The sequence below is a fragment of the Thunnus albacares genome, chromosome 15 (assembly GCF_914725855.1).
Source record: "Thunnus albacares chromosome 15, fThuAlb1.1, whole genome shotgun sequence".
Lineage (NCBI taxonomy): Eukaryota > Metazoa > Chordata > Actinopteri > Scombriformes > Scombridae > Thunnus > Thunnus albacares.
The window spans coordinates 18,031,547-18,053,087 of record NC_058120.1 but is presented as its reverse complement, the minus strand read 5'-3'; the positions used below and the strand labels follow the sequence as shown (position 1 = coordinate 18,053,087).

The window sequence follows — 21,541 nt, the reverse complement described above, 5'->3', positions numbered from 1 at the left end:
TCTTTGCCATGGCATGGATTTACTGCAAAACAATTCCCACTTCAATGGAAACCATTATGTCTTTTGTTTCTCTGTTAGCCAATATGGTCCTGACGTTTTGTTTCAAGGAATGGCATTAGGTATAGAGAAAGAGGGCTTTTATTTTTCCATGATTCAGATGGATAGACAAGGAATGCATATTTTAGTTCTGAATGCGCGACTTCATGACATGGCAAGTGTTTAACAGCTTTTTGTGGATGATTGTGATTGCCATGATTTTTTATTCATTGATTTTGTTTGGTTGACTCTCACTATGAGGAGTAGCCTTGCTTTATGTATGGTGTAGGTTACTTATTCTTATTTTTAATGGTATATGTCAAGATTTAATTGAACCTTTTAAGAGCTACACTGATTTAATCAGTGATGTTTTACATGCTACAAATGAATAGTTAGGGTAGCCAATTTATCTTAGCTTTAATTTATATGTTATTTAGCAATGCCTGGGTACAAAAACAACCAACACTCTTTCTATTTCAGACCATACAGCAAATAGAATATTTTTACCAACTGACAGCCAAGGAAACAATGCTTCATATTTCTGCCTTTGTGTTTAAAGAGCAGCTCTGTGTGTACCAGATAATGTGCTGGTACTCATGGTCTGTGGAGGCCCATCAGTCACTGTGTGGAGCTGGCCGCTTGTGATAAGTGGTTCCTTATAGATAACCTAGACAGTAGGCTTCTTTTTATAGGCCCGCTGTCCCTCACATAACCTTGTTTTTTTCCCACCCATGCTTATTTTCTTTCTTTTACAGTGATTTCACCTTCTTGTTAAGGCTTCTTACTGTGTTCACAACTTTTTCCATTCAATTTCCAAGCAGTTACTGAATTAATTTCCATGTAAACAGTAAATATGTTACTTGCAGAAATTGAATCTCATACAAAAGATGGACACGTACATACGGTGACTGTGCATACACTTGAAAGTAGTATTTTAGTTTTTGTTATTTAGTGGAATCCTGGCTCAGTGTTAGCTCCTGTGAGTATTGACCGCAGAAGGATCCTGATAAAAGGCTTTTGATGATTTATACCTAGAACAAAGCTGAACCAAGAAGACAAGGTTCTCCCCCTTTTTTCCTTTTGCCCCCCTTTTTATTGGCACGGTTCTCAGACAATGCAGTCAATAAGAAAAATAACAAAATAATTTGAAACAAAGCTGTAGAAACCTGCATCACCAAAACATCAATCAGCGTCGTCTCCACAATAAATGACGTCAAAAAACAATAAATGACGTCAGGGATGCTGTTTTGAATTTGCACCCATCGTTCTTAATTTATAGTTAAGAAAAGATTTTTACTTTTTTCATTCATCATATGACCTCATCACTCAAGAAAAATAATGTTGATATATGGTTTGAATTGTTTGTTTCAGTATGTAAGACCTATATCTGATTGTACCTCATGGCAGTCATTTTGATTGATGTACCATAAGTGACTGAATTTAAATACCAGATGAAGAGGTATTTGTTTTTGTGAACTTTGCTTGATATTTCAGTATTAATTCACTTCAGGGCGTTGTTGCCAGAAACGCTGAAAGAGATACAAGCACATCTGAGTCTTTCCTCACTGGCCTGGCATTTGTTAAAGAGCTTCGTCAGGACCCTCTTCCCCCATCATTGTTCCCAGGCAGCCCTCTCCCTCTCCCATCTCTGGTTTGAGTTTCACGTCTCTCGGCGGTCTGATTGCCTGATAGCTTAAACATCTCTGCCTGCCTATCCCTTAGTGGGAGTGTGTAATCAAAGACACATGAGGAGCCTGTGTCCAAGTGCTGACCTTCTGATTTTGCTCATCAATTCTGGAGGTTAATGTACAAGATCTATTAGGTCAACAGATTTGTCTCCACAAGCTCTGTCAGGCCTATAAATGATTAAAAAATGCACTTGGCCACTGAACCCAATAAAACGTATTAGTTCTTTCTCCTCTCTTGTGTAAAATATGCTAACATGTTTTGTCTCTATTATGTCTTTTAAATGTGCATCATAACAAAACCCGTAGTGATTTAGGCTTAAGGAGTTCACAGGGTAATGATATCCAAATTCCAACTCTGTCCGCTGTCGATGTAACGTTTCATCATACGCGGGAAGTTGAAACAGGCGATACCCAATCCTTTCCTTTTGGACTGATGCAAGATAACAGAGGCATACATTTCAGAACAAGTGAAATATAAACTCTGCGCAGAGTTAGGGGGCTTTGAGCCAGCCCCTTTGAATGGCCGCCACAGAGATGTCGGAGAAATCTATTTCTCATTTTGAGTGATATCTCCATCAGCTGGCACGTTCACACCATGAATCTTCCCCCATGTTAAACCCGAAATCTGTCTCTTCAATGACGGCTGTGTGTTTTAAATGACCACTCTTATTTTTTGTAATGGCCGTCTGTGTGTCATGGAGGTTACAAGTGAAAGGGCAGAATAGAGCTGTCTGGCGAAAGGCCTCTGATAGAAAGTGCCACTTCAATTTGAGCACAGCTGCAGCTAAGCCTGGCCTGGCTCACTGTCCAGCCCGACACTTCACATTCTCTTCTCTTGCGGCTGGAATGGATGTGAAAACTATTAACTTTAGACAGAGTTTTGGCCTGACCATTTCGGATCTCTTCCCCTTATTCATTGCTTATCTTCATCTTGTTTTGTCAGAACTGCAAACTGACAAAGACTATCTCAGACACCATTTACATTTTGTTTAAGTTTTCTGACTCTTTGTAGCCCTTTTTTAAAAAGTTTGCTCAACATCAATTCCAAGTTGTTTGAGTTTTGACATTCATACACATTTACATATGTATATTGTTGTGCACCATTAAATTACATCTTATTTCTCTTGGATTGGCCCTTGGACTACACCTCTCTTAATTTGGTGATGAGGGGGTTTAATGGTTTGAGGAACTCTATCCTCAGAGCTGCTGACAGTCCTCAGCCCCCCTGAGTCTCTGCTTAGGATGGCGCTCGCGGTTAAAGAAAAGACTACTGGCTCTTCGTTGTGGTTTGAATTAGAATGGGGATACATTCTCTGAATAATGATCGCAAAACATTTAGCTTCAGCTGCCCGGGTGAAACAAAACACGCTTAGTGAAACTTTGAACTGCGTTTTCTTTTTTTTTCTCCCCCAGCGGTTTTGTTTTCAAATTGTAGCACTGAGTTCATGGGAAACTCACTCTGAGGTTACCTGCGCCCCTGCAAAGTGATGGAAAAAAAGGATTATGGCCACAAGAATGTTTTTGCAGTTAGTTGAAATATTGCTAACCTTGTCAAATATCATTTTGAATAAGAAAGCAAACACATTTTAATCAGGGTTTTAAAGGCAGGGTTTTTCAAACTGTGACTCTAGGAGAAAGGGGTCAGCTAATTGCAACATTTGATGTCATGTTTGGTCTTTCTCTCCATTTTGACGCGACTGCCTGGAAGCGCGCTCGCTCTCTCTGCTCTCTGTGTCTCTGTCTATGTCACACACACAGTTTATCACACACACTCAAATGAAAAACTACTGAAAGGTCTCGGAGTTCTCAATGCTGTAATCTTCATAATGTCTTTCTTCTACTCCCTGTCAGCCCTTCTCTCAACTTCAACCTCCAACCTCTTCTTGTATGCATCACTGAAACTTGGGCCACTCCACACAGACCTGACAGTGCTGAAATTTAAGGAGGTTATTCATAATTTTGTGAATGAATGTGCATGTCATTGTGTGGAGAGTGAGGTATGTCAGTGTTCAGTCTACAATCCGTCTTTCAGTCTTCTTGTTAAAATACAAACCCAACTTGGACCGATCTCCCACCAACCTATAACAGGTTAATCTTTCAAACACACAGTCCCAAATCTCTTTGGGTCTCATAATTACTATTTTAACAGCAGCAATGGGGGGATAGAGGGATATACATTGTAAATTATGTTTGACAAGGTGGGGTTAGTGGTTTTGTCGTGGCTTGTCTTTAGTTATTACTCATACTTCCTCCTGCCATAGATAAGGTCTGTTGGTGAACATACCAAGGTGAGCGCTGGCGCAGGGCCCTTATCGCCAGCATTGATTTAGGGCAAGAACCCAGTGACAGAGGTCATTGTGCAGTAAAGCTATCCATCATTCAGGTTTGATTTCTGCTCAGACCTGTCTCCAAGTTGTCTACACATAGGTAGAGGCCACGGGGGGGGGGTTGGAGTGGTGGGAGGTGCAATTAGGAGCTCTGGGTAGTACTAACTGTTTGTAAAGAGATGACTAGAATTAAGCATTTTAAGGCTGATTACAGGTTGACTCATATTTTTGAACGATGTTGCGGTATAATTTACAATTAAAGTAACAGTGTAAACTTTTCTCAATCCTTTAATTACTGTATGTAATCCACAAACTATTGGTCTTACATTTAAAGGTTTAACATGCTTCTGAAAAAACTGTAACCATTTGCCCTGTTTTTTTTTGTTTTGTTTTTTTACCAGTAGCTGATTCGCCTGTCTTTCCACAGTTTATTTTACCACTTAATTCTCCATGTGTCCTAGAGATTTTCTTGGTATGTGTTTGAGATGCTCACATTTTCCCCTATTTAAAATTCAAGGTAGGTCTCAGCCTGTGGTAAATAAATTTACACATCATAAACACAGGAGATGAATGTTTTCCCCTTTGCAGGGGTATTTTTTCAGATGTCTGAAGATGGGTATTTATTGCTGTTAATGTTGTTCATGGCCTTCATGGCTAGACTTGTAACTTTTGGCTTAAATGTTCTATTTATCCTGGCATCAACTTGTGGAGCTCATAGTTTCAAATATGCTATGAGTCATATTGATTTGTCATAAAAATTATTTATTGCACTTTTTTCTCGAACTTTTGCAAAAGTTGGAAGCTGTCAGAGATTCTCCTGGAGTGATTGCGTGTAAATGGTTGTTAACTGGCTGTGCTGAATCCTGAGGGGAAAGGTATTCTTGTTGAATCTAAAGATCTCTTTAGTTATGCTGAAATACCTAGCAAGTATAGCGGTGCTGCTCACTCTAGCCTTGCAAAGGATAACTTAAGTAGCTAATTACACTTCATTCTGTAATCAAACCCATGTCAGGTTGTCTGAGAACCAGGATTTATGTGGTGGATTTCAGTTAAATACAAGGGCAGCTTAAACATTTTATGGTTCTCTCCTCAAATTAAAGTTTTTTTCCCCAATCCCCTCTAAAATGTGTCATATCCCATTACGCAAATTTGGATATGGTAAATTAGTGAGGAGAGTGCTTACGCTATGAATATGTTGACTTTTTTTTGTGCTGTGTGCAGAGGGTTAGCTTGCTGGGGGTTGGGGGTGTCTTTAACTCTAAAAAGTTGTCTTGAATTTCCTCCCCTCGGAAGATGATGTGTTTTTGCAATTCAAATATTTGCTCATTCTCTTCTCCATTGCAAAGCTCCCTTTGAAGCGCGAGAGTTCTATCAGGACCAATGACAGTGTGAGTGTGCAGCGTGACAGCGCAAGAGGCAGTGCTGGACTATTTCTAACTGCATATTTAAATAGCAAGGAAATCCAAAATCAAAAATGTATGCAAATGACGGCATGTTTTGCATGCTGATATTTTTATGATTTGGAGCTTGCATATTCAGGTGGTGTTCAGTACGTGCCTAGCTTTAGCAACATTAATCAGAATTACTTCACGTCTTCACCCCATCCTTGATCTCCTTCTAAACAAACATTTGTGGGGGTGGAAGGCCTGCAATTTGGCAGATTTACTTTTAATTAAAGTTCTGCTTAATGTTTTTATAGACTGTTTTAAGTGGAAAGGCGTATTTAAGGCCATCTTAGAAAAGGGTGTAACCCAGAAACTCTAAATATTTGTATTTTAATGATTTTATTCTGTTGCAAATTATGGAAGACTCAGCTACCTGATCATCACAGCTGTATACTGCCTTTGTCATGTTATGTGGGAAAGCTTCTTTTCTCTGAAATTAAGATTTTCAAAGTATTCATAATATTGAACATTTTCACTATGACACCGTAATGCGGGTGCTTTGGGAAATGTATTATATGTGTAGCTGTTTATGCAATAAGAAACATATGGAGACAAAGCCTTCAAAACGGGCCTGAGGCTTGTCTGCACTCCTTAAGGTATAGAAAATACAGTATAAAATAATTAATTGAATTGTCATCTGTATGAGCAGCCCTTGCTCTCTGCACCCTATAATTCCAACCTCTTTCTCCCCCTTTCCCTCACCACATTTTTTCTCTTCTTTTTTTTTCTAAACAGCAATTAATCTCATTTTTAGTCCAATTTCCAGCCCTCTGCTGGAGTCAGAGCGATTCCCCTGTTTTGTTCCTATTTGGCTTGGTTCCTCTGCATAGTCATTAAGGGCCCAATTAATGTCACCCTTTAGCTGAAGAGTGCTCATTTTTATTGGGGAGCTGACAGTCACCGCCATGAGTGCCGCAGTGTAATATGCATTAATTGCCCCGTAACACTGGTAATTACCAGTTCTTCAAGCCTCTCAGTAAACTGTCATGCCCAGACACGACTGCTTTGAAATAGATTACTCATTAGGGGGACCTGCCCTGTTTTCCAATGGGGGCTCGCTGGGTTGGCATAAAGACGAAAAAAAAATCTTGTGCTTGAACAAATAGTTGCCAAGAGCAATTTCCTATTACAACTTCCCGGTGACGGCTTTTCTCTTTCTTTCTGTCTTTCTTTTTTTTTTCGTCAGATGGCATTCCAGCCGTCACTTGAGGTAAAGATCAGAAGTAGAGTTAGAGGTCCATCACAGATCTTGCTGATAGCAGTTGGTTTGTCTTCTCGTCCCAGTTTGACTCCTTGAATTAAAATGTGCCTTGGGATTTCACCATTCAGCACATTATCTTGGATTTAACTGACTTCTTCCGTATTCATAGTATTTTGTTCATTTTTTTTTTTCCTCGCTTTTGTTACAACATTGCCCCGAATGCCCAGAGACAAGTGTATAAGCGCTGCATTGAAAGTGTCAGTGTTGTTGCTTGATGTGGGGCATTTCAGGGCCTCTGTACATAAGATCAAGGCAGTGTTGATGTGGAGTTCTTGTTCAAATATTGATGCTAACTTCGCTCGGGTCTTGTGTTTGCAAACTGTGGAATCTGTGTTTTAAACATTAGCTTGTGCTTCACAGTTCCTGAAATGTGTCCTGCTTACCTGGACAAAAAGAAATTGATAGTGAATGCAAATAGATGAATTTAAAGAAACGGTTAGAGGACAAAAGCTGAGGATGTAGTGTGGGTGTCACCGTTGCACTGCGATAAGATATTATAAAGGAGAGACCATATCAAACAATGTTAGCTATCGCACATCCTCGGCAGAGAAAGGTGTTGGCCTGTTTAGTCACGCTAGAAACAATATTTAGATTTCACCACAGCTTTGTAAACGCTCGCTCTGAGTGTATGCTGGGCCAATTCCTCTCTGGTCCCTGTTCTTCCTTTTTTTTTTTTTTTTTTTTTTTTTTCAAAAGCACTTTTGTGTCATTACCCATTTACCATAGCAAGGAAAAGAACAGAATGTGAAGACCAGGGAAAAGCCTCTCACACACGCACAGATTGAAAACACACATATACACTCACACAGAGAGCTCCACAAAGGTGCTGCTTTTGTTTTATCTCCCTTATAGCACCTGCTTCAGGCAATCTGCTCCCACTCGTCTCAAATGAATTTTGTCACGGCCTTTCAGATTCTCAGCCAGCGATGCACTAATGAAAGGAGATAGTACAATTTGAACTGACCAGGTAGCAGCCAGCAGTGCACAGCTGAGAGCAAGGGATGGGAACACACCCCTCCTTGAAACAAAAGACAAGTCAACCGTCCACTGATATACCCATTACCCTTCTCATTAATACCCCGCAGACCTCGGTGTGTGATTGTGTGCGCCTGTGTGCGCTTGTGCGTGCGTTTATCTGTTTGTGTTGGTCGAGCACTTATCAAATTGTTTATGACAGGCCTAATTGGGCTAATTGAAGACATTAAGATTACCTGTCAGCTGTGTGTACCCAGACTCCCTATCTGTCTGACAACTCCTGACAAGTGAGGGACCCCGTAGCATCCGTCATGATGGAGCATTCCCAGGCCGTAATAGGGACAATAGGGGCCACTCTAATTTGATGTGGACAGCCTTAGCTGTGCGTATCAGCCTCCCTCTGTGTGTGTGTGTGTTTGTGTTTTAAGTATAGGAGAGAGTTGGGGGCTCTGTGCTTGGCCAGGCTAATGGAGTCCCCCTTGGCAATCTGACAAAGCGATGAGGCAGTCTGAGGGGAAAAGTGAAAGGGGCCTTCAAGTGTTTAAGAACATGAGAGGGAAGGTGCTCGGGGTGACGGCCTTCGCAGATTGAGTGACAGGAGAGGAGCACTGACATCTGTGTGTCTGTGCGGTTGTGGACGGTCACCCATCCAGCTTTATCAGGGACTCGCAAAGTTCTTGACTTGGGGAAAGACCAAAATGTAACAGATAGTTCCACTTTGGACAGCCCTCTTTTGCATAAATATGTGCTTTTAGTCTTTATAGAACACTAATAACAAGAAATATCGCAGATTTCCTATTCAGTCTATATTTGCTTTTAAATTTATCTGTCAGTGGAAATGTAGATTTTCAAAGGTGCAAATATTTATAGATCAGTGTTGCCACAGCTTAAGCAGAGCACAGTCCTATCTTCTAAGGCTTAAGGAATGTGCCTCTGCATATCTGTATCAAGCCACCCCTCCCCACCACCACCACTTTCCTCTCCTGTGTGGGCATTGTGTGGGCTTTGCAGTGTCATCGCTATGACAGATCAACGCTGTCAGCCCAGGAGATCCCTCTGTTTGTTTGTTCTACTCCAAAAGGGGTTAAACTGTCAAGTTGACAACTCATGAGACCCTTAGACTCTGCCCTATTGCCTCTTTCTGACTCTCTCTCTCTCGCTACATGACTCACCGCCCCCCCCCCACCCCCCCACCCCCCGTCTACCTTCATCCCCAAACGAGTGAAAATCAATACCAGATTGCCTGAGGACCACTGTTTGGTGTGGGCCTGACCCCTAGATGTCCCCCACTCTGCTTCTTTCATTACATGTAGCCCAGTATTTAACTTCCATCCTGATCCCTCGCCTAATTAGTTTCGATAAGCTCTGAGTCTCTCTCTCCCTCCCTCTCTTTCCCCTTCTCTTTTACACACGCACTCGCACACGAACACGGCGAACACACATGGACATTTTGCTTTCTTGCCCTTTGAAGGGACAGTCTGGGCTGGGAATAATAAAAAGACAAATCCCAACACGCACACAGAAGCTGTTAGCCATTCTTGAGCTAGGATTATTGTTTTGTTTGCATAGCAAATTTTTAAAAACTACAATGAAATTAGATTTGCACCCCAGATCATCAGTGAAAACACTGGGGATATCCTGTGTTGTCCAAAGCTAATGGTGCTCTGTGGTGGGCCTGCTACCAAGACTACACCCTCGCTTGTGTGATTTTCCACTCTGCCTCCTCGTCGGCTTGTGTCTCCATTTAGTTGTCCAGTCCAGCTTCAGACAAAGTAGATATTGATATTATGTAGAAGATGCTAGCTAGCTCTTTTTAAATTTACTAAAAGTAGTAAATAATGGAGTTGCAAACAAGATAAAAGTTCCGCCTGAGGTCTGTGTGTGTGTGTGTGTGTGTGTGTGTGTGTGTGTGTGTGTGTGTGTGTGTGTGTGTGTGTATGTGTGTGTGTGTGTGTTTTTATGTACCACCCACATGTCCAGGTGCCGCCACTGCGCCGGCTGGCCCGTCGACCACTGACAAGACCCAACGACATGTCGGCCCCCCTGCTCTGCTCCCCCCCGGGGGCTAAAATTACCCTCAGGAATGTAAACAGACTGCCGAGTAAGCACACAGCTTTCTGTGGCCCTTCGCCTGTGTCCGTCTCCAAACTCGCCCCCCAAACTGGGACAGTTCCATTTTGGAACCAGAGGCCAAGGTTGACGGCTGGGATACCATAACCTGGCTTTGGTTGTTTTGCCACAGCAGATCTCCGTTCAATAGGACTAGTAGTGTTTCTGTGTCTGGTGATGATAATCATATGAGTGGACTGCAAATGGTCTATGCAACAGCTCAAAAAGGAATATCTTTTTGGGCTGGACTGGCCACAGACTAGCCTTATAACCCTGAATGTCTGTCCGTCACTGACTGATTGACTGACTCACTGAGTGATGAAGTTACACCATTGGTCGGCCAGCCCAGTGTTTCCCCACTGGCCATTGCTCTTTCAAAATGAATTTGTGCAAACAGTTTGTATTATGTCCTCATGGGATTTTTACAGTGGAGCCCTGAGTGCCCTGAACTCTCAGCGGGGCTGAGAGTGAGTGTAGTCCCAAAATAAGTTTTAAAAACACGCATTTACCAACCGAAGCTTCTCACATGGAGGCTCCAACACTGACAGGAGCACCAACCCACAGATACAAAGAGACGGGACAAATCTATTTTACCAGCTTGCACGATGGCTATTGGCTAGTTAGCATGGCTATCATCATTAGCATAGCTGTGCCGTGCTGTGTGTAGCCCATAGACTGTATAAAAATAAGGTGTAGCCGCGGTGTTTCTGGTTTAACAGCACTGTGCTGGGCAGGTGACAGGTGTGTTTACGGTGTTTGTGTGCTATGAAAGATGTCACGGCATGGATATAAAGTCACAAAGCTGATGGACTGGTAGCCTAGCATGCTAATCCTACGTATTACTACTTTGCAGACATGCACAGATAGAAACAGATGAAAGAGCAGGGGGAGTTAAAAGTTCATTAGAATAGCTATAATTAAAATTAAAATAAGTTATCACTCAAATCAAACATTCCAAGATATGAGTGGAAAGTATTGTTCTTGCAACTACATTTATGTCCTTTTTTTTGACTCAAACATTGCTTAACCATGTCATGTGATGTGCTACTTCAGTACACTTTAACAACAAACATTACTGGGACTGCTACAGAAAATTGCCGATGAACTTTTAGTATCCAGGAATTTACATTATACACACTACCACTACTTATCCCTGTAACAAATTGGCCACAATTTTGCACATTGACCACACACGGCCCAGCCATATACTGGGTTTTGACCGAGTCTTGTTTTCTTCTTTCTCCTCATATCTCCTTTCCCCTTTTCATTTTAGCAGACAGATGGACGTTCACACCAATTCATTAGGTGTGTGGGGTAGCTGTAAGCGGTGGAGTCTGGGTGAAGAAGTTCACTGGGCCGGGCGCTGACATGTTGATTTAATGGTGGTAACACGACTGCACTTCCAAAGGTGCTGACTTGGACGAAAGCCAGGCCTCTTTTTCTCCTAGGGAGACATTAGAGGCCACACTCTAATTTTGGGACAGGGTTTTACTCGTGGATGCAGAGGCCAAGAGGCCCTACACAACAAACATTCACACCTGCCTTTCCATGCCTAACTTTTGATTCAGCCCTCACTGAAGTGGCAGCAAATATGTGACTTATTCCTGAACCCGAAATGAAGAACAATTAGGAGTGAAAAAAGGATATACAATGTGTATTTGTCACTTTGTAAAAAGTCACCTAAAATGTAAGCATAGCCATAACAACTTATCACAGTTGTTGAAAACAGGAAACAGGATATTTAAAAAGAATCTAGAAATAATCTACTTTCAGCAAAGTAAGGTGTTCTCAAAATATGTTTAAAAATAGAGTTCACTTTTTATATATACATTCATCATTAAGTGTCTGATTATACGCAGCATTCTGTGTGACTAACGTGTGTGTGTGTGTGTGGATGTTTATATGTATATTTTCATACCCTAACAAGATAAGCAAGACAAACAGGTAAGTATAAGGCACACATCCTATGACCTCACAACCTCACATATAAACATGATATCATACATATACACACACAACACTGTTCCTCTGCTGGACCCATCAGGTTTGCAGGCGCCCGGTCAGGCTGATGCTGCCCTCGCAAGGGCAGATAGGGTTACAGTACAAACTGTTGTTGATTAGGGCCGTGGGTGTAGAGGGGGATCATCCTAAATTGAAAACACGTTAGCCGCTAGGGTTAAGGGCAGGATTAGGACCAGGGCTGTGTGGGGTGAGGAGCAGCAACAGAGACAAAATGGCCGACCCTCTGCCTGCCTTTGACTGTGTTTCCCCAGAGACAGGTGGCAATTATCGGCCAGGGCTGCTGGGAGTTCACAATAACAGGTTAAAGGAGCATGTATCCCCCTGACGCTGTGGTCTTCTGTGTCTGCGTAGCCTCCCAGCCCCCAGCCTGCCTGCCTGCCTGCCTGCCACCGCGGGGAACTTCCTGTCTCCATGCAGAACTTAGAGACATGGGGACTCATCAAAGGCCAGAGGGACTCTCTGGACAGATCTTCAAATTAGCACTGTGGCCAGTGTTTGGCTTTGGAGACTAATAAGCCTCATTTTAAAACACTGAAAGCCTCAGAGACATTTTTTTTATACTGTTATTTTTACTTCCCATATAATATATAATCAAGGGTATCTCAATCCTGTTCAGTGTATTTTTTTTAAATGCGTTTACACACATCAAGACTCAATTATTACCTATGGCACTTGCATAGGAGACACCATTTGAAGCCATTGCCATAATAGAATTTAATAATATCAGTATCAAGTGCTAATGAATACCCACTCAGTGTGTCATAACTGAAGCGATCAAGCCATTTTCATGATGTAGAGGGTCATTATAGAGGAAAGGGAGTCGATATCTGAGAAAAGATCAGGTGAGCTCTGACCATCTGAATGTTAACCCTTATACAGTCAGAGAATAACACAGAGACAGACCGTTCTAATCAGTGCAATCATATTACAAAGACAAAATGTAAAAGACAAAGGAATGACGCACAGAAAGTCTAAAATGTAAGTTTGGTTTTTGCTGGAGAGAACACTGATGTTGAAGTGTAAGTTGTTCCATAACTCCAACCCGACTGTAATGTCGGTCATCCTGGTGTCATGGCGGAGCTGTCGTCAGTAGGTTGTTTTGTCGTATGCATTGTCCTCAGTGCTGTTTGGACCAACTTCTGAACACTAAACAGACAAAGCCAAGGCCAGACCACACCTTGTTTGGTTTCGCTCCACATCCAAAGCAGACCAGAGTGTGTCAAAGCGCGTTGGACCGTGACTTCATAGATCTGAGAGGGGACCAGCACACATTACACACACAACGCACACTTGTTCCCTCAGATATGTGTTGCTAATGTGGTAGGCGACATGCTCAGTTAAGGGACTTAACGAGTTCCAAACACTGATTAAGACTCCTCCCTTCGGCTGGAGGATGTTTGCAGATCCTAACTAGGACCAAATGGCGTTGCGAAGCACGGCTCTCTGTGTCTTGCTATTGTCAAAACAAAAATAAAACCGCTCTTTATGTGACACTTATTAGCTCATGTGCTCATTCACAGAATGATGTATTAGCCAGGTTATCAATCAGCTGATTGAAATAGGCTCTGTCAGATTGTGTGTGTGTAAGGTGATAAGATTTTAGGTTAATGTGAGAAGGTGGCTGAGGTAATAGGAGGCTGTGAGGGGGACTGAGGTCAGAGAAAGTGATAAGTGGTTATTGGAAGATAAAGACTGGAGAGTCCCTGAGTACAGTGGTGTAGGGGAAGTGCGAGAGCAGCTTTGGGGCAGGATTTTACTCATGGATGCAGAGTAAAGTCAACGGTTATTAATAAAATAATAAAAAGAAATATTTAGAAATAGAAATATTTTTTTCATTGAGAAAAAAGTCATAACTTAAGTGTCATATCTATATGTAATTGTATTTACTTGCACAAAGTAATGTAACATATAACAAAAATTTAATTAATTTTTAATTTTTAAAATTTTTAATTTTTAAGATGTTCAATAAACAAGTAGGGCATTGCAGTGAGTACCAAAAATTAAAGATACTCATTCTATTTATGCATGTTAACTAAAATTAATATAATACATCTAATTATTTCACATTACAGTAAAGTGATAAAGATTTCTGAACTGATTTGACTATTCTAGGTTAGTGTCACATTGAATACCTATTCGATTATCATATCAACATTACTTATTTATATTTTTAAAAATTTCTGTCTTAAAATGTCTTCTAAAAACACCAGTAGTCATCTCCCAAATACTGTTATATTATCAATATCAAAGTATTCAGCAAAAAATATAATGATATTTGCTTTTGTCAAAACCACATAGGCCTATTTGTCAGGTCAATCTTTGTTTAAATAAATATGTGTGAGTTTGGATGATAAGATTTTCAAAGTGACAGTCAGCACGGTCTCCACATCCTCATGCAAATATCATGGTGTGTTTGATAATACACCATATCTTAGTGTTTCCAAGATTAAGGTAGATCAGGTTGATAATGACTAATTTTGTAATGGTCATTGAGTCCTGCTCCATAGGTTACAGTAGTTGCTATGGTTACCAGATAAAGCATTGTAATCCTCTCATCTCTGTTCTGGTATTGGTATCTTGCATCAGTGAGCGTAAATTAGCTCCCAGCGCAACACAGAACTCACAACACACTCACTCGACCTGACCTCCCACTCCCTTCATACTTACACATCACACCTCCACTCCCTCATGTTAACCTACCTAACACCACAATACACAAACATACCTGCGCATAAAACACTCTCTCCACCTCCAACAGTGACAAAGACGAACTACATCCGCGTCACGTTCCATTTCCATAACCCGGCAACAGAAAACATAAAAACGTCGAGGAGAGTTACACCTGGCGGAAGATGTTTTATTCTTTATTGCCTTCTATTCCACCTTAATTACAGTGCTTGTGTAGGTTTGGGTGACTCATTTAATGTACAATTGTGTGCTACGGCTGCCTTGTATTTGTGTTTTACATACCTGAGCAGAATCGAAATTTTCCTTGCCCATAAAGAGGAAGAGGGAGGCGGGGGAGAAAAGAAGGTGTTCTATTCTAAGCTCTAGTCATGTTAATAACTTGTCTGTGGGAGGTTAACTCTTCCATTCAACTCCTGTTATTTATGGACACTAGGATGTATAGTTTGTTGCAGGGGATTATTTACCTCCCTGTTTAAGGATGCCCCTCTGGGCAGAGTCAGCCCATTTGTGTGCACAGAAGCTTGTGTTATCAGGGGTGTCTTCATCATCAGTCTGGCTGACTTGCTACAACAAACTACTACAAGGCAATTAAAATATACAAGCTGGGTGTTCAGTGATCAGCTGCAGAACCATATAACCTGGCATGCAGACCTTGGGTCACTGCCCCCCTCTGAAACTCCACACATACAAACACATCACACAACTGTTATCTGACCCTGTAAATAAACTCCTATAAGCAGCTGCCTTTGCCATGGACTGACCCCGAATGAACAAGCCATTTGTCACTAATACACACACTTTCTCTCTGTCTTTTGCTATGTATACACACCTTCTGTTGTCCACGCAGAGACTTTTATTCCTCTATACCTATCACCCCAATCACTCTCAGTGCTCTCTGTTTTAAAAAGAAGTTGAGCGGGTTCCATACCTGCATTTCAGACAGCAGAGAAAAGCTAATGTTTGGCAGCGCTTTAGTGGCCGTACCTTGCGACCTGATGTATGGATGCCGAAAACAAAGAGGCCTTTGTGGGGAGACCTCAGAGACGTAGAGTTCACCCTCAGGTAGAGGCTTATGCTGTCTAAATCATTGCCGGGGCGTTTGTTTAAAATGGGTCTGTGTGGTTTGTAAAATGAAGTGAGGGTGTTTTTAAGTCGAGTGTAAATTCATCTTTATTTTATTGATAATTCATCATTTCTTATAATGTGTTTTGGCAGAAGTGCTCGGCCTCCAGTTTTAGAAAAGCTTTTTCTCACCAAACGTGGCAGATCAAATTAACCTTGATCTGTGTGTTCGGTAGAAATGTTAAATGTGAGTTTTTCGGGGGGCCACGCTGTCTGACCTACAGCAACCTCAGACTTCTGAGAAAATGAGAGGGGCAGAAATAAAATCAAGAAAGCAAGTTTGCACATTCTTTGAAGGTTACAGTTTGTGTTTTATTGTGTTTTTATTAGCTTTTGCAGTTTGTGTTTTTGACTCATGCTCTATGTATGTATGGGTTGTGCATTTCAGAGGCAGAGAGATCTCATTGTGTGAGGCTTGTCTACATGACTCGCTGTGTGCGCAGGAAGGCACTAATAACGCTCTCCTCTTCTCCATTCGAGGGTTTTTTGTTCCTGAGTGCCTTGCTCTCATTAAGCTGCCGTAGTAAGCTGCTTGGCACCTGCTTTAAATGCGACCAGCACCCGCTCATTAACACTAACGAAAGCGTAGCTGGCAGCCGCAATCCACACCCGGGCTCGTCAAGTGGCCCCCTTGCTGAAATTAGCTACATTTCACAAACAATTTCACCAACTCGTTACATAGTTAGGTGTTTATTGGAAGATGGCTGACTCTGACGGGGTGTATATAATAAGCACGCGCCAGGTTAAGGTGAGCCAGCCCATATAATCAACCATAATTAGCCTACAAATTTAAACACGAGCCTCCATTCACTTAATCACGTGTTACAACACACATAACTTCAGAGGGACCGGTATGTAAGGCACCATATTCTATGTATTTATAATTTCTCTTTACAGTATCTGATGCTGCTTGGAACTTTTTATCGAGAATCTCACACTGTAGCCATCAAGCTCAGTCTAAGCCTCCTGACTGCACCCTTCCCCCTCAGTGTTTTTGTTTCTATTCCCAGTCTCTGATTCTTACCTCAAGGTCCCTGTAGTATTAACTTGTATTAATTCTGAGTAGGATTCAAAGTCCATTTATTTTCTTTATGGTATGGAAAGGCCTTGGTGACATGGCTCCCCTGTGTTTATAATTTTGCTTGTTTCAATTTGTGCTCGGCCTCTCCTGACAGACCCGGGACATGATGTATCGTACACCGCTGCCTTATCTGTTGATGTACAGTTTTAACCTTTTCAGAAGGTTGCCTCTCTCCACTCTGCGCAGACTGGTCTCCCTTTTTCTCCCCTTTTCAGCCTCACCTCCCCATCCAGAACACAGGAAATACATACAGTGCGGCGGCAGAATAAAAAAGAAGAGCATAACCCCTTTTCCAAAGTCATCTAATGTAAATGTTTAGGTTTTGTTTCCATAACATTTCCATATTAAGAGTTGGCGGCCATGCACAGCCATCAACCATGGAAACAGTGAGAGTTTGGGGGCTTGAGCTTTGTACAGTGCTGAGAGGCTGAGCTATGTGTGTGACATTGTGGTGAACTTGCAGTGTGCATCTGTGGGCTTTCTCCAGGGCTGTTAGCTTTGGCCTGTTTGCTCATAGATACAGCACTGTAAATCACACACTGTAAAACGTAGAATGCAGGGATGGGGTGCAGGAGCATGTACTGCAGCAAGGGCCTCTTGGAGGGAGGGATGTGTGCGTGTATAGTCACATATTATTTTGTGCATGTGTCTGTCTCCATACAAGTACTGTATGTAGAACATGCACTGCCTCAAGGCCTTGTCAACACAACACAGCACAGTACACACATATACATACATACATACGTCGCAACAGCTGATTCTTGCTCTAGCATTTATGTGGTTAAAATACCTTGGTGAAGTAGTAATGTTGACCTTCTAGGTATTTATAATAAGCTCATAAATAATAACCATACAAAAGACTAAATATTCCCATAATTATTGTTAAAACACATAGGATGCTTGAGTCAGTAGTTTAATATGAAATGATTGGTCACAAGTTGAGGTTTTATGCACTTTACCTTGGAGCTAAACTTTTGCTGCCCTCCGTGGCCCTTTGCTAGCTTCCTGTCAAGGTCTCCAGAGGCCCCACAACATTGTTAACTGTCTGAGGATAGAGTGTCTGGGACCGGAGCACTGTCAGCCAACTGAATCTGGTTTTGCATGTGGGGGCTGAGATGCTCTCCGTTCAGAGTTCAACTGTGACATGTCTTTATGTATGGCAGCTAATGTTCAAAGAAAAGGTATGATCTATATGAGGCAGAGAGAGGCCACTGGTGGCTCTTTGGGGCATAATAAATAGCTTGAAAGATGATTTATTGTCTTTGTGAGGAGACGTAGTGAAATAACATTGCACATTCCCGCTGAACAACTCCTCCGTTTTAATTGTTTCTGCACCTTTCAGCAGACCTTCAGGTGTACAGTAGCTACAGTGTCTATGAGACACAATAGCAGCAAAAATATGCAAGGGAGAGAAGAAAAGATAGAACAAAGGAAAAAAATAAAAACACCTAACATTTAAATAGTCTGAACTTGATTTCTCAGTTGCTTGAAAAGTCATTATTTATAGCTCTTGGGAACTGCAGTGCTCGCCAACTAAGGCAAAGTTGCTTTGGCTTTCAAAGCGAATGTGAATGAAACAGCTGGACGCTGTTGGACTGGCTAACATTAACCACCAGATGCAGTGTTTAAGTCTCAGACTTTGTGTTGAACTCTGTGTGCTCTGCTATGTACCAAAGGCTTCCGATGACAGGTTCCGGAGGCCTTGGTAGTGCTTTGTTATTTCACAGATTATTGTTATTTCACTGCCATTGTAATGTGATCAAGTGTGTATCACCCTGTCAGAGAGATCTTAATCTTCCTGGCGGCGTTTTTGTTTGATTCAGCACAAGTTTCCTGGATGGTGATCAAAGGAAAATACCTAATTGACCTTATCTCCCATAGATCAATCCTGCTACTCTCCCATCTTTGTATCTCTTCACTTACTGTCTGCTTTTTTGTTATGCTTTCCAAATCCAACATCAACAGCCATGAGCATTTTACAGATCTGAATTTTAAAGCAGCTAATATAACTCAGTGAAAGCTACTGCAGAACTGTCTGAGATGACAGCAAGGATGTACTAACAAAAGACCGGCTTTGTTTCTTTTGTTTTGCACTGCAGATTTGGTCCAGGTCTTGTCATCTACTGGTATGGTTTCATTGGAGAGCTGGACTGCCAGAGAGACAGAGGTATCCTACTTAAAGACTGCTTCCCTACAGACATTGTCACCCTGTGTCATGCCACCCAGCAGGACTGACTGCCACAAGAGCCAAAAGAGGGACAAAGAGTGAGGAAATAATGAGTGAAGAAAAAAAAAAAAAACAACTAAAGATGGGTGGATGAATGGGAGGAAAGCGAGAGGAGTACAAGGAGGCGGGAAGGGTAGGAACAGTAACACTGAACTGTGCAGGGGTGGATACCTAGATCCGGAAGCAATTTGGCTTTCCTGCAGTGTGAGACTACTGGCAGAGCTCTGCCCTGAACTCCAACTGACCCTCTTTCTCTGTCTGTCTCTACCTTTCTCCCTCTCTTTCTGCCGCAAAGCTACCACATGTAAATACACACCAACACATTATGTATATCTGACAGCAAAGGGTCAGATTCATACCTGTGTGTGAAAACACCATCTTGGAGGCTTTCCTGGTTGTGGTCAACTCCTGGCCCCTGGATGGCTTTTCGTAATGGCCAGCCAGGGTGAGAGCCAGGGCCAAAGCAGGACATAAGGCCCTTCCTTATCACACCCAGAGCCCTGGCCTTTGTCACTCCTTCCTCCTCCGTTCCATAGGCAGATAAGAGAGGTGCGGTCCGGGGGCTGGGTGGACGCCTGTCTCTCACCTGCGTCACTCGGTGCCCTCTCAGTCACTCTCCAGGGGGGTAAACAGGATCATTTCTGATTAAGGCTGGCCTCACAGTGACCTTTTTCACTTCACAAATGTATTGAAGATTTTTTTTTTTTTGTTTTGATTTGACCTCAGTTCAGTTCAGTACAGTTCACAACTCAACTAAATTTCATCACAAAATTATTATCTACAGTCTGTCTGCTTTATGTATTTTTGTAATTAACTTAACTATGATTAAGAAACTATTAAGAAATTATTTAACAATAAATCCAGTACCATCAATGATTTTTCTCGTCCGCTACTTTTCAGTAGCGTTGGTTAAACAATACACATATTTTAAATCATATTTATAGTTTGGGCTGCAACTAACAATTATTATCATTATTTAGTCTATAAAATGTCAGACAATCATTTAAAATGGCCATCACAATTTCTCAGAAGCTCTTAAAATTGTTGGTTATGCATGACCACCATACCAAAACCCACAGATATTCAATTAACAATTATATAAAACAAAGAAAAGAAGCAAATCTTCAAAATTAAAAAAAAAAAAAAAAACTGCAGTTGATAAATGTTTAGCATTATGCTTCAATAATTAATTGATTATAAAAACTGTTGTTTGACCAATTGATAAAGTGACTAATCGTTTCAGCACTAGTTCACAATGTTATTTATAGGGCTAAAGTCAGTATTTAATATTTAATATGAACATTTTCAACAAGCAAGAAGCCTAATGTTTCAGTGTTCTCCACAGAAGGGACTGAGGTGTCTGTTGAGCCAGAGAGCTGAGGTCACAGTCAAATAAAATGCAAATAAATTAGGTCATTGTCACCTCTATGAATGCAGAGTGGGACTATAAAAAAAATCATTCAGTTCTTGTTATGTTCTATCCAACATTCATGCTGTAATCGTTTTTGTATTGTATATTGCACAGTGTATTTTTGTATGTGTTTATTATTAATAAATTCTGACAAGTGGTTTAGAATATTTTTTGTCATGACTATCAATAGCATAAACTTGATATACTTCTAATACACTTCTTTAACTTCAGCCATGTCTGTGCCCACAGGTACGTAGTAACACCTGATTTCCATGTAAAGGTGTGTGACTATCCAGCAGTTGTCTGTTGCACATCTTTACAACCCAGCTTTCTTTTATGAGCAGATACTAATGGAAGAAACACAGCCGGGCTTCGGGAACCAGAGGTGAACATAAAGTTGAGTGATGCTTTTAGAAGCAGATATGCACTGCCTATAGGGGGTCCCTGTCCTGTCCTCTTCTTTATGACACACAAAACGATAAGAAGAAAAAAAGTGAAAGGGTGAAGAACCTGCTACCATCTCAGAAAATGCATCATTTTACACAGGTATTGTTTCTTCTAACTGTGGCAGTGTTGAAACTGAGGAAAAAAAGAGATTTTTTATTTGTTTCCCAATATCACAGATCTGTCAGTACAGAGGCTTCATAACTGACCATCAGCACTCACCTGTTGTCCTGCAGAGAGCTGAATCTACCTCGGGTAAAAAGTACAGTGAGATATGAATGAAGAGATGTTCTGTTCTTGCTTCGTTATGGTGTAATCACTCCCAAACCCGACCCATTCCACTTCTATTACGGAGGGGAACTCCCCCGTATAGAATAAAAGCATTTCTATGTTTGTTCTGCACAGTCATGCACCACGTATGCAGTTAGAAAGATATGGTATGTGGGGGGTTAAATACCACTAAAGTGTTACTTGATTTGTTACCCTTAAACCTCTAACCCTTAGCCGGCTCCCATCTAGGCCTTGATCCCGCCATGAGGAGGCCATTGGGTCACTGTGGGGTCGCCAGGCGGCCATGGCTTCCTCTATCAGGCCCCCCTGCTCCATGTGGTACAAAACAACTGTCCCCATGTGTCCAGTTAAACTCAGCCCTATTGCCTGGCCATGGAATGCTTAGACATCAGTTTATGGCTCCTGTTGGACACA

The 21,541-nt window shown here is 41.6% G+C and overlaps 1 protein-coding gene across 2 annotated transcripts in view; it reads left to right on the top strand.

Annotated features, from left to right (window-relative positions):
- Positions 1–20,549, top strand: part of cdin1 (CDAN1 interacting nuclease 1) — a 56,991-nt gene extending 36,442 nt beyond the window's left edge. For both annotated transcript variants that reach the window (XM_044375730.1, XM_044375732.1), the window contains exon 12: positions 18,854–20,549. In XM_044375730.1, the coding sequence (XP_044231665.1) occupies positions 18,854–18,989 (136 nt within the window). In that variant the 3' untranslated portion in view covers positions 18,990–20,549. The remainder of the gene's footprint in view (positions 1–18,853) is intronic.
- Positions 20,550–21,541: the final 992 nt, after the last annotated feature.